The sequence below is a fragment of the Polyodon spathula genome, chromosome 4, assembly GCF_017654505.1.
Source record: "Polyodon spathula isolate WHYD16114869_AA chromosome 4, ASM1765450v1, whole genome shotgun sequence".
Classification (NCBI taxonomy): domain Eukaryota; kingdom Metazoa; phylum Chordata; class Actinopteri; order Acipenseriformes; family Polyodontidae; genus Polyodon; species Polyodon spathula.
Window position 1 is genome coordinate 7,672,205 of NC_054537.1, and position 13,683 is coordinate 7,685,887.

General features: G+C 40.8%; 1 protein-coding gene across 5 annotated transcripts in view; it reads left to right on the forward strand.

Annotated features, from left to right (window-relative positions):
• The window catches only part of LOC121314110 (MAGUK p55 subfamily member 7-like), a 147,647-nt gene that overhangs the window by 112,234 nt on the left and 21,730 nt on the right, over positions 1–13,683 (forward strand). For 2 of the 5 annotated variants that reach the window (XM_041247025.1, XM_041247021.1), the window contains 3 exons: positions 2,590–2,610; positions 2,709–2,720; positions 7,305–7,346. The exons of 1 other annotated variant lie outside the window; for it this stretch is intronic. In XM_041247025.1, the coding sequence (XP_041102959.1) occupies positions 2,590–2,610; positions 2,709–2,720; positions 7,305–7,346 (75 nt within the window). The remainder of the gene's footprint in view (positions 1–2,589; positions 2,611–2,708; positions 2,721–7,304; positions 7,347–13,683) is intronic. 2 more of the 5 variants (XM_041247022.1, XM_041247023.1) reach the window with 2 other exon arrangements.

Consider the following 13,683-nt stretch of genomic DNA (forward strand, 5'->3'; position numbering starts at 1 on the left):
GCTCAACTTGTCACGTCTGTAGACTTGTTTATTATTATTTTTGCAATATAAATATAACACCATTGATTTAAAAAATATGGATTTGTTTCAGTAAAAAAAAACAAAAAAAAAAAAAGCATTTGGCATTTGCTATTTGTTAAACAGTTTAACAATTCTCTCAGCGCCTACTGAAACATCCAATTTTTTTATTTTTTTTTATTTTATTTGTATTTTTTATACAGAAGTTAAATAAAGACTGAATCCAAATGAACAACAGGCCAGTGTTTTGCGCACCCCCACACCGCCCTGGCAGTGTACCTAAGCCCCTCCCTGGGGAGCAGCCTTGGCCACTGATGGTGAGCCAGGGTTAATGCATATTTAGTATGGGGCCCTCTTCTCTTTCAAAACGGATGCAGTCATTGTGTTTAATTTTGCACAATTCCATTGTGGTTTTGCGATGCCCTGAAGGTCCTACATTAACTGAATTCACAAGTGCGTTCCACTGGTGAAACAAGCTAAATTCAAACTGGCTGCCCAGTGCTTAAGGGCCAGGTCGCAGTCCACAGTGCCTAACCCAGTCAGGAACTGTTCAGCCTTCATGTGGCAGTGGGGTCAAATATGCCTTTTGGTACTGAAATGAATGTTGGATCATATAAAAGAATGTAACTCCATCAACAGCCAGTGCCTTAATACCAGGGACCCCCAAATACATGACCCTTACATGTTAAATACCCAATTGAAATGCCCAATTGCATTTAGGCTCAGCCTACCGCTACTACCCCTGCACTGACTCGGGAGCGGCGAAGACGAGCGCACGCTGTCCTCTGAAGCGTGTGCATTCAGCCGATAGCTTCTTTTCACTTTGCAAGCCTGCTATGCAGCCAGCCCAAAGCTACAGCGTCGGAGGACAACACAGCTCTGGGCAGCTTACAGGCAAGCCCGCAGGTGCCCGGCCAGACTACAGGGGTCGGTGGTGCGCAGTGAACCGAGGACACCCTGGCCAACCTAAGCCACCAATCCCCAGGAGCCCGGAGTAACATTTATAATTTGAGGAACAAGGAAGTACAGCCATTAAAAGAAAGATAGCATTTAAAGTGTTTTCTGCTTGTTTGCCTTTTTAGAATAGTGTAACTTTTGAGGAGTCAGATCATATAAAGATTTCCTAGAAAACCATGTTAATTGTACGTCACATGATCAATTTATTCAGAGACATTGCCCATGTTGTTCTGTACTCCTAAATAACACGGTTTGCTCAGTTTTGCACACATCCGGGCTGTGACGTCAGAGGGCAATTCCACTGAATACAATCTATTAAACTTCTATGAAGTGGAATTGAGCGTTTATTTAAGTAGGGTGTCTGATTTTCAGTGTTTTACCACTTTTCTACTGTCCTTTTTAAAAATTCAGTTGATACTAGTTAAGTCATTCTTGTATCTCAATCACAACTGAGGAACCTGTTAATAGTAAAATTACTTTATGCTTTTTTCTGTTAAACAACTACTTCTGCTTTTCGATGTAAAAGCCCATTTAACTCAACGTTATTAATGCAAATACAGTTACACATAGCAAATTGTAATAGTGTGTTCAGCATAAAATGCTTTATTGTTCTTTATAGCTTTAATAGCTTGGTCGCTTAACATGCTGCAATCTTGTTTGTACGTTCTGCTTGTAAATGAAAAATTAAGGCTTGGCTGATTTTTTTTAAAAGCCTATTTAGTTTCACTGAAAAAAAAAAATTAAAGCATTAATTAAATCAATTTTGCTATTAACATATGATTGAGATTCACAAGTGGCTTCATTATTAAAATAGATAAATTGGGGTAAAACACAGAAAATCAGAAGCCTTATTTATAAGTACCTCTGGGGTGGCGGGCAGGTTAGAGATAGAGATCTGGGGTTTTGACATCCCAGCAATGTCCCTGATGGATGTAGTTTGGGGAACACAGTTTTGTTCTCTTTTAAATGCAGTCTGTTCGATGGTTCTGGTTGATATCATGGCACCAGGTGACACTGCAAGCAGCCCTAAAAGCAGTAAATCTTGGAGATGAACTAAAACAACAGCAACAAAAGATATTTCAGTGTGAAGCTTGTTTCATGGAATTGGGAGCACATGAACAAAAGGACATTTTTAACTGCAGCCAAATGTTATTCATTCAATCAAGATGTAACCCAGTTTATTCAGTTAGTAGCATCTTGCAGCTGGCGTGCCACATTCAGCAGATAATTTAAATGGAGACAAAAGGGGAAGGAATGCTTGATGCATGGTACCAATTTGACAGGGCTGAAGGTTGAGCAGTAATGGGTTGCAGGAGTTTAGCCTTGATTATTACATGCAGTGAAGCTCATCCATGGTGCCTATTGTTTTCAGTTTTATCTGTTTTGTAAAGGTGAGGGAATTTCCACAAGTGTGCCGCTGCCTGGTTGATTTTCATTCGGTTTCTACTCTCATTTGTAATTGGGTGGAAAGTAGATGAGTTTAATCACTAATCTACAGTAGCATCGGTAGATTATTTTAAATTTGTCCATTGTGTTTTTTTGTTTAGTTTTGTTTGTTGCGTAATGTTTTTTTTGTTTTAACAAAAACACTTTTTTTTTTCTTGCTTTTCTAAGACGAGGGGACTGTTAAAAGTGGTAGGTGTCATTTTTTTATTTTGATTCATTGTTTTAATTCAGTATTATTTAAACATTTGTTTTAATGACTTTCATTTTGTTTTCCATATGCTTCGCAGAAGAAATGGAAGGTACTGCTTGTTCATCCAGTCTCACCCAGTAGACATGTAGAGAACAATCCACTGGTTTGGGATCAAATGTCCATAGTCTTGAAGTAGTGCTTCTCATGTATGTCAGAAACCTGAAAAGGTGCTTTGCTGTCTTGTGTTGCTTCTTTCATGATTTCTCATGGTTGGTTTGTTTGTTTGTTTGTCTTTCTGTCGCACTTGGTAAAATCTCATACTGTATAGATAGAGATCTGTATGTTTAAAAATGCATCACACGTGTTCAACTGGGGTGTTGCTGTAAACTTTTTTTACTAGACTCCCAGAGGTTTGTATAATATGTAAAGATTTGATCAACCATTTGTAGTTCCCTTTCAAGTACGAAATGTAATTACCAAATGGGATATAATCTCTTATTTCCTGACTTACCTGAGGACTTCAGTCAAAGCTGCTCCTTTTAAGAGCACTGTATATGTCAGATGTCGTCTCTGACCACAGGAAAGTGACGCACAAGGCTCGGCGCCATTTCTTCTTTCAGCTCACCTGAGACAGGAGTGAGTTCTGGCCTTGTCAAAACTAAGGAGAAAAGTCGATATTCAGTTTCTCTCTCATTTCATAATTTGAAATAATTTTGCATCTAAAGTATCCATATAATTGTTTTATTTGCCTGGGTACTGATTAAGTCCCCTCCTTGGCCTTGTGCACCGCGGGAAGCCAGCGACTCGCCCCCGTCCCTTCCCTGGGATTCAGTCCCTTGTTGCAGCTAAGCTTCCACACTCTCTCCCTTGCTGCTCAGCTCTTTGGGAGTTGATATAATTCTTGCTAGCACCTTTACTTATTTATTTATATAAATATTATATATAATTTTTATCAAGTTTTTCTTTAAGAAACACAATGCGCGTCTGTTTATGTACACAGACAGGACCTGCTCAGCTTTTGTGCTACAGACATGGCCAGTGTTAAGGGCTTTTTTGACTGTTGCTGTGTCTGCTTTTTGACAACGAAGGCTACAAGATTATTCTAGTAGCAGGCGATCTACAACCCCTGTCCGTTTAACAGTGCATGCTTGCAGTTGCCAGTGGCTTTTTCAGGTCTTCATCTGCACGCCACTTGTCCTGGTTACAGAACCTGTACCAGTGATCTGGACAGTCTGTACCAGAGCCGGTACCAGAGTCTGTACTGTTGACCTGATCGGTACCAGAGCCTGTACTCTTGAACTGATCGGTACCAAAGTAGGCACAATGCCTGGATTTCACCCTTGCACTACAGGGGCACCCACTGCCTAGGAAGAGCAGTTAAGGACCACAGCTTTTGCAGCCCTTGCGTTCGTTTTGCAAAGAGGACACTGGAAAGCAGGCTGGCCCGCTGTTCCAGGGATTGCTCTGCATCTCTGATACCAGCGCAGCATGACTCGCCCCATTCGTTCCGTACTGTGTGGTCAGCAGAGTCCCAACTCCCTGTTACTAGGAAGCGATCATCTAGGGGTAGGAGCTGACTAAGAGCCTGTGCTTCTCTAAATCCTCCTCCTCTTCATCTGGCTCAGAGAGCCACCACAGCAGGCATTCTGGTACTGACCAGGTTGCAGGGCAAATGGAAAGGCTTTTTGAAGCTATGAACCAGTGGCAGTCCCTTTTGTCGAAGCTGGTGCGAAGACAGTTTCTATAGGGTGCACAATGCAGATAAGCTGGGCCTTGCCCAGTTACCACCTGTTGAGGTTTCCATGTCCCAGTAAGCAATCCCGTGTCACTGAGATGATGCTGAAAATATGGCCTCTGCATTTTGGTAGCTACAGTAGCATACTGGTGGCTTACCAGTCCATGCTGCCTCAATCTCTGTCCTGACCATAGGCCTTCATCCCTCCAGTTAGACGAGCTGAGCCTGGTCAATAACCACCTGATCCGGTGGTCTTGGTACAATGGGCAGGCATTGTGAAGGTACATGGATGCATTGGTGGTGGCAAGAAGGCAGCTCTGGCCTGCTCAGGATCAGTCAGGCTCGAGTGCCTGACCAGGACAAAGCGTCATTACTGGATGCACCTGTAACACCTGGACATACTTTTAGGCTGGCAGTGGATGCTAAAACACTCTGGAGTCTTCCAAGGAGTTGGCACGCCTCCTCCCCGTAAGCCGGCTAAACATTGGCGAACAGGCACCCTCGGCCCAAGAAACAGATTTGGGCCACTGCAGCTCCTGCTAGAGCTAATGCACAGAACCATTTTCATGGTGTGCAACTTAAAGATCAGCGAATTATCGGTGCCCTGCTCATAAGCAGCAGCCACAGGCTCTACGAGCCAGCAGCCTTAGGAATTTGCCCTGGGAGGCTGCACACAGTTCAAAAGGCTTCTGTGCCACAGCTCGAGGCTACTGCACGGCCATTGCCATACAGACGGGTGCTGAACGAAAGCTTGCTGTGTTGACATCGAGGAGGAGAGCGTCCGCTCCATGGAGAGAATTACTACATGAAACCCTTCCACTGCAAGACTGTGTTCGTGAAGGCATTACCCAACCGAGGCCGTTTGAAGAGGTCGGAGTCGCTGTGACCATTGCCACTGCTTCCACTGTGCGTGAAGAAGCTCCAGCAAGATCGGGCTTGGGTGCTCCTAGTGGCCCAGGAGAACCTGGTTCTTGACACTGGGACATCTCCTGTTCGGTCAGCCGTGGGAGCTGTCGGCCCATCGCAACCAAACTGAGCCAGGAGCGAGGGACTCTTTGGCATCTAGACCAACAGCTCTGCTGCTTTACGGTCAGGCCCCTGAACAGAGACTTTTGAGCCGTCTCGGGTTATCTGACAAAGTCATTGAGATGCTTCAGAATGTCCTTAAAGGCAGCTTCCCTCCTTGCTATTACCTCTGCTAAGCAGGTATGTGAAATGCAAGCATTCTCAGTGGGGAAAGCCTGTTGTTTTTTGTGTAGGCCAGAACTAGGTTGTGCTCTGCAATAAACCAGCTTTTCTCCCTAAAAGCATTTCTGCTTTCCATATCAACCAGTCAGTGGAATTGGAGGCCTTCCATCCACCTCCTTTCCAGTCTGACAGGGAGAGAAAGTTCCATACGCTCTGTCCAGTTAGGGCACTGGGGTATTATGTTGACTGCACCCAGGTTGGCAGCAATCCGAGCAATTGTTTATTTGCTTGGGGTCTAAGTTCCATGGACAAGCCTTGTCTAAACAGCGGCTGTCGAGGTAGACTGCCGACACGTTCAGGATTGCATACGATCTAGCCAACCTGCCCCCACCAGAAAAGATCACTGGTCACTCCACAAGAGGCCTTGCAACCTCCTGGTCATTATTCCAAGACTCATCTGTTGCAGACATTTGCAATGCTGCAGTATGGGCCACACCTCATACTTTTACCATGTTCTACCGACCTGAGTGTCGTAAATCAGCAAAACCTTGTTTTTGGGACCAAAGTGTTAAGAGCAGTCTTGGCTTTTTAACACATTTTTATCGTGTTCCACATTAAGTACTGGGGTACTTAGCCATACACCCTTTTCAGACTTCTGGTGTTAAATCCTAAGGTTACTCAGTGTACCCTTGCAACATATACACTGTACTGTGGACTATATGCCATGGACCCTTATCGGTCCTCAGCCAGAATGCTGAAGGCAGTTTATCTTCCTGCAGGTGCTTAGGAAGGCTTGGGCACTGTATCCCATTTGGTACTGGTTACATTTTGTACTTGAAAGGACACGTTGGGTTATTCTCATAACCCTGGTTCCCCGAAATAGAAATGTAACGATTACCCTCACTCCAACGCATCAGGCCTGAAAGAAGCTGGCGCTGAGCCTTGTGCGTCACTCGTATTGATCCTTTGGGCAGGCCTGATGCACACAGGGCTCAGGTCCTTCGGGCTAGAAGAGGTTATATCCCATTTCATGACAGTTACATTTCTATTTGAGCTCTTTACATTATTCAAACCCTCTCTGGTGAGTGTAAACCAGTGGTTCTCAAACTGGGATGTGCATAATATACCTGGGGGGGTGGTGCATGAGAAGGTTCCGAATTTTATTTTATTATGTATTTTTTCTTTTTATTACCATGCACCTTCGTAACCTTAATCTTACTGATGGCACGTCCTGGCATGTCACAGTTTCTACTAGACGCTGTTTATGTGACTGGTGCCTTTTATTTAAGCTTGCATATTATTGGACGAAGTCTTCTGCCATCTCTGACGTACGTTGCTTATTGGTTTACTATGTGATGTGCACATTAGTAAGAGTTGGTCACAATCGGTAAACTAGTTTGAGAAACACTGCTCTAAGCAGCAGCAGCACTTACAGCAGATCAACAACAATTGGATATACCCTTGTCAATCTAGAGGTGTGTGCTGTACAGTATATACTGTCCTGCCAGATCCTGTGAGCAAGCGGACATAACAAGCAATTTACTGGATTGCCGAGATGTTACAGTTACTTTGAAGTAACTGTGTAACAAACAGCTTTCCCAAAGATTCAAATTTAAAAGCCAACGTGCCTTTTGGAGGGAAGTACACGTCTGTTGCTTATACTTGTATTGGGTGCTCACTGTGTCTATGCATTTGTGTCTGGGCTTCTAACTCTTCTGCTTCTTTTCCTGGCCTTTGTTCCTCTGTGTGTGATTTGTACACTTCAACCAGAAGATGCTGAAAGTGGTCCCCATGTAAACGGATTCTACATAGGTGAGCATTTCTCCACACTGTCTGTTTATTCTTTTCTCTGCTGTCCTGCTTGTGAACACCTTTTACAGGTAAAATGTAAATGTGACTTATTTTGTCTGATGCTATTAGATAAGAATTCCATCAATTATAAAAAAAGAGAATATATTTTTATTAGCCTTTTTGCTTTTTAATTCATGATTTATTTTACTGCTGCTGTATGTGTGTGTTTTTTATGTTTTGAAGGTATTTGGGTATTAAAACATCAGTCATTCTGCATTTAAAACCTTGTGCATATTTTTGAAGAGGAGACCCATTATCTATTCAGGGACACCAAAATATTAAATAATGAGTCTGACAATAATTAAATAAATAACAACAAAACAGCGCTAATCGTCCAATACTTTTCCCAGGACATTGTATAGAATTATACATTTTTATCTGATTGATCGTGATTTATATTTATCAATGTATGTATTTAAGTTTTTTTTGGTTGCTTTTAGTATACATTTTAAGGTGATTATATTTTGAATTTTGGAATGGAAAATAAGCCAGAATAGTGAATTTCTTCATACCACAAAAACCTCTAATGGACCCTTTTTGGTTTGTCATGTCTACTTTGCTTAAATGACACATTTTGTTTGTATAAATATACTGTATCTGTATATTACAAGCCTTTCTTTTTAGTCATTTCTGCTTTTGCGTCTGTTTTGATCTTTTCATGCACTTTCCCCTCTACTTAGCCTTTAATTAGAGTGTCTTGTATGAAGGAGTGGTCAGTAATGAACTAGAGTTCCAATTTTGTTTTATAATATTTTCCCTCTGCAGTTTCATTCAAGCCTCATTTGATTTGATTTATCGTTTCTGTTGACAGTGTTTTGTACAAATGGTGTTGGATTTCCATAGCCCCAGTACATGTTTGGCTGGTTTCACAGACCCAGATTAGCACTAATCTTGGACTGCCCAATGTCAATTTAGGTAAGACTAGTGCTAATCTGGGGCTGTTGGGGTACACGCCTTGAGTAATCACTGCTTCTGATTACTAGGCTCTCACTAATCCAAACCCCAGTAATGTTACTGCAGGTAGTGACCTTCACATTCTTAGTACAGTACATCATTTTATAAAAGCGCGTACAACAATATTAGGTTCAGCTGTCTTGACGATACGATCTAGATACTACATTTACCTTGTTTCCCCATTCTTGGAGAATTCCCCATTAAAAAGTGTCCTTCTGTAGTGTGCGTTTGTGCGTGTGTCTCCACATATGAAGGGTCATGCATTTTCTTGAATGATAATGATCTTGATAATACATTTAAATTGTTATAAATCGGATTGTGGCAATTCTTGTCCAGTTGGTAGACTCTTAGGGTATTTTCACACCTGTTTTGTTTGACTCTCTGATGTGGATTTGAGTGTGGTTCGGTTCTCTTGGAGTGAGATGTGAAACCTCTGAGAGCCATGTAATCGCACCAGGATGCGCATCTAACCAAGTGAACCGAGATCACTTGAAATGGTCGTCTCGGTTCCCTTGGAAGTGGACTTGGTACATTTGCCACTTTGCTCCGTTTTCAGCTTTTTGCAATGTGAAATAAAACGTATTCCAATTCACTTGGAAATGAACCGCTTCAAACAACGAAGCAAATCGTGGAAGTGATGCACTTCAGCAAGCACCAAGGAAAGCGTCTCCCCTTGTCTCGCATACACAATGTAGGGATTGTCAAAAAACACACACATACACACCAGACAAGAACACCATAATATCACATGTACACAACAGCACATCACAAAAAATACCATGGGGCTGATTTACTAACTGGTGCAACCTGGGGTTATTCAATGAAATTACGCTAATAGTGTTTGAGATTTAATAACTACTGCAGCAAGCGTGTTCTTCCAGCATAGTAGCAAAACTGTCACAAGCCAAGAAAAGTATGAAAAAGAATAAGGAGTTAGCACATGTATTACATCTGGTTTTGTTATAATTGTGCCACATACACTCTCAGGGAAATATTGTGCCAAGACAAAGCAGTATTGTCTGTACTGACATTAGTCACTAGCATTTGAGCCGCTCTGCCTGAGTTTAGTAAACCAGCTGCTGTTGCATCTGTATGTATCTCACCACACTGTCACTTGTACAACATTTACAACAAGCTAATAATAATAATCAGTAACAGTAGTAATAATCATCATCAGTATTAGCAGTTGGTTGAATGTCCATCTTTTTCTTAATCATGATTGTCTTCGGCATTTCCTCCTAAAGAACAGTGTTTTTCCGACAAATACTTGACGCTCTTTCGACATGTTACTTGGCAATGATTTGTTAGCACCAAATAAACCAAAATAACACTGACAGCAGGACAGCAGCACAACCACATCCACGTAAATTATTCTCCATGTTGAGCATGATGGAAAAAGCTTTTCCAGAGAGAACTTCTGCACTCGCAATCAGCAACAGAGCCGAGTGTGTTTGGAAAGTGCAATCCAAAACCAATAGAGCTGTAGTCTGGATGAAGCTGCAAGTGATTCAAACAAACCAATTGGAATGCACTTTAAAAGAAACTCAAGGTCGCTTTGTTTTTTCTATTGTGATACTAACTGAAAAAAAAAAATTGTTTGCAAGTGAACCACGATTCAAATCAATTGCAAGTGAACTAGGTATGAAAGTGCCCTAAATAAAAGTGGCAAGCTTACTCTGTACATTCACTACATCGTGAAAGCCATTGATCCATTTTTTATGAAACTTGTCTTGAGAGGATTGCCTCAAGGCTTGCCCTAATTGGGTTATACTTTTACATGGATCAAGATATTATTCCATTTACTGTTCATTTAGCACATGTTTGCCTTCTTTATTCAAGCTAGGATATATTTTGGAATGCGCGCGTCTGTTTTTGTTTAGCATTATTGAACTTGGCACATGGAAATCTTTTATAAATGATGTGCAATTCTTAGTATTGTGGATGCTGGTCATGGTGACTTAATTATTCATGATAGCAAAACCTGCACTAGAATGTGGTGTTCATACATTATCCTTGAATGGGGATTTATTTGTGATTGACATTTTAGTCATTGTGAGCTGGGAAGCCAGGAATGAGGTGGGAATCTGCCATGATGTCAATCTGTGGACTATCCTTTTACAGATTACTACAGTACTGTAGGTCCATGTGAGGCAGCAGGCCTTTCTCCACTTTCTCCATGTGGCCTTTATTGCTTTTCCATAAGTAGTCAGCCAAGGCTAAGTGTGGGTTAGGGTTTCTCTAGCCAGTCTGCTGCATTCCGCTTCATTGTCTGACAAAGGGAGGAAACCACACTCAAATGCATGTTGTTTTTTTTTTTTTTTCTATTTAAATATTGACTTTAGATCATGATTCAGATTTGAAAATACAGCAGAAAAAAAGGAAAGGTGCACAGTCAAAGCAGAAGAATATGTGGAGGAAAACAACTTCAGTTTGTTTCGTAGTTTAGAAACCATACATGAAATATTGTGATCAAGCTATGAAACAAGACATTGGTAACATATTTCACATTTAAATATTTCCTTATGTTCCAAGAAGACCTGCATTTGCTTAAGGTTTCTCCTTTCTGTTGTTGCTGATGCCTTGGGGTGCTGGAAACGAGGATCTTCTTAAGGAAATGCTGAATTTCAAAGTCAACATGACTTGTATTTATTGCAGGAGCATTGTTGTTGTGGTGCATTTTTAAATTGAAATGTTTGTGTGTGTGTGTGACTATGTAGTGCCTCAGTGTGTGTGTGTGTGTTTGTGATTTATTGTGATTTGTTTTATTTATAATTTGTCAGATGCTGAAAAACAGGTGGTCAAATGTATTTAAATTTTTTTTTTTTTTTTTTTTTTTGAGCAGAGGGGTTGGGTTCCCAAATGGTCCTGATAAAAGTCCTAATTTTATGGCAACTTCAAAGAGAGAGACATAGAAATAAATAGCTGCCTTTGCATTTTGTGCCAAAACTGCCTCTTTTGATATTATTTGTAGCTGTTCGTTAAGTGATGTCATAATTCTTTGGGGATGTTTGCTGAAGTTGGTCTTGGTCCTTCAAATAGTGTTTAATTGGTTCTGATGGTGTCGTGGCTGAGATGGATAAGTCCAAAACCACTCAGACACATTACATACAGGTCAAGTCTAAAGCATCATGAACCAGAACAAAACAGTACCGTGAAACAAGACGGAGCTGAGTGCTACTTTCGGATGTAAAATAACTGAGCACAACAGTTCAATGAGAACAAAAGCCTATTCATGCAATCACTGTAATTGCAACTTGATTGTCAATTACACACTGGCCCCATGGACTTTGTAGGGATGGGATTTTAACAGGAGCCATATACATTAAAGATTAGTGTTGCATGTGTGGATGTTACAGGTCATACTTACAATTTCATTGCAGGGGCAGGTTTCTGGATTTCTGTGTACGGTGTTAGGTCAGGAAGAGTCATATTTCAAAAGGGGGAACCTAACAGAAAGAAGATATCTCGCTCAACAGGAAATGCTAAAAACCACATTACACAATCCCTCCGGTAATTTCAATACAGTGGTGATTTTGATGTTCAGATGGACATTCTTTCTAGAAACATGTTCAAATACCATTAGAGAGAAGAAAGCGTAAGTGCTGTGGTTAACCTGTGATCTGTTGGTCCTCCAAGGAATACCTTGCAAGGTTTCATACCACCCTTAAACTCTTTTTACAGATGTCTTCTACAAGTCTGCAGAGAACACGCAGAGGAACACCTGGCGGTCTGAATTACACACACACCAGCTGGAGCTTTTGACAATCTGATTACAGTACTTTTATAACATTACTGAAGCCTTAGTTTTACAGAAAAAGAGCAAAACGTATGCATTTTAGTCACTCCTTTATATCAACTATTGAATAATGAATGGTAAACATTCCAAAGTTGTCCTGAAATATAAAAATGTTTGTATATATTATATGGTATAAAAACCCAAACTGTTCCGCACCTTCTCACAAAACTGGCACAATATTTCAACTTTCAACAGCAAGCAACATATAAACCCTTGTTTTTTTTTGTTTGTTTTTTCTTATGATGAATTAATTGTCGTTGCTTGGGACTAACTGATGTTTTTTTGGAAGAATAAAAATATGTAGCTCAAGATAATTTCTGATGGGGGGTGGGTGGAGAGAATCACATTCGAGTATCCATATTTTAAACAGAAAAAAAAATACTGGCGATTACCGTTCTAGGACAGTGGGCGTACAGAGTGCTGTGTCATAACTATGGCTTCTGACCACAGACCTGTAAAGGTGGGGCACTCAGTGTGTATTGCACTTGGCGTTCTTATGGCGACTGAACATTATTTGATACTGAATGATGTCATTTATAGGCAGAAGCTAATGTTTAAGTCAAAGTATGTAAGTGTTTAAAGTTTTGATTATTTCTTCCTTTAATTGCTTCGGTTATTTGAGGTGGAATGGTGCCTGGACGATATCCACAAGTACTTGAAGTAATCTTTTTTTTTTTTTTTTTTTTTTAGGCAGTGTCGTGTATACACTGTTTGTCAAACTTTTAGAAACAGGAAAGTAAGGAAGTTAGTATTCCCAGCTGAAAAATGCCTGTGGGTGCTTGCCTTGCACACATGTTCAATTTCTGACGTGGCTGTAAGATATTATCAGTAGAAAATGGCAAAGGCTCTGGAGTGAGTGTATGTAATATATATACGGTTGTAGTCAAAAGTTTTAATTTCTATATAGTATTATAGTGTGTTATATTGTATTCAAAGCAAGTGGCGAATAACGAGGAGGGAGTTTCTCTCTTTGTAGCCCAAGTTTAATATTTTTGTCACCAGCCATAACACAATGCAGTGGTTTTAAATAGTGCTATTTGTCAAACCTTGTATACCTTAGTGACGGTGTGCGTGTGTGTGTGTTTAATTGTCCACATGTGGAATGTGGGGATATTTATTGATTAATTGTCACGTCACTAATATATAAGGGAGAGGGAGCCCAACAGATCTGGAAGTGAGAAGGTTTAACAAAAAACAAAAAAACACTGAAAATGGGGAGGCAGCAGCAGCAACCACAATGGCGGCACCCACAGCAAGAGGGGGAGGAGCCCTGGGATGTCTGTTGTGAGCCGTGTTATTGTTTGTTTTTGTTATAAACCAATACTGCTAAAAATTTACCATTTTGCCTCTGGGTCTGTCACAACCTTCCATCTTTTATGCCGCAGTACTTAGAGAGCAGTCATTGTTTCTCTAAGATATGGAAACATTTGAGCATGTATCACCTCAACTGAATTATGTGACCAACTGCAGTGTCTTATTATTTTAACTGACACCTGGACTTTTCAGTACTGTAAGTCAATATCTTCAGAAGGCATGTTTATTTCAGAG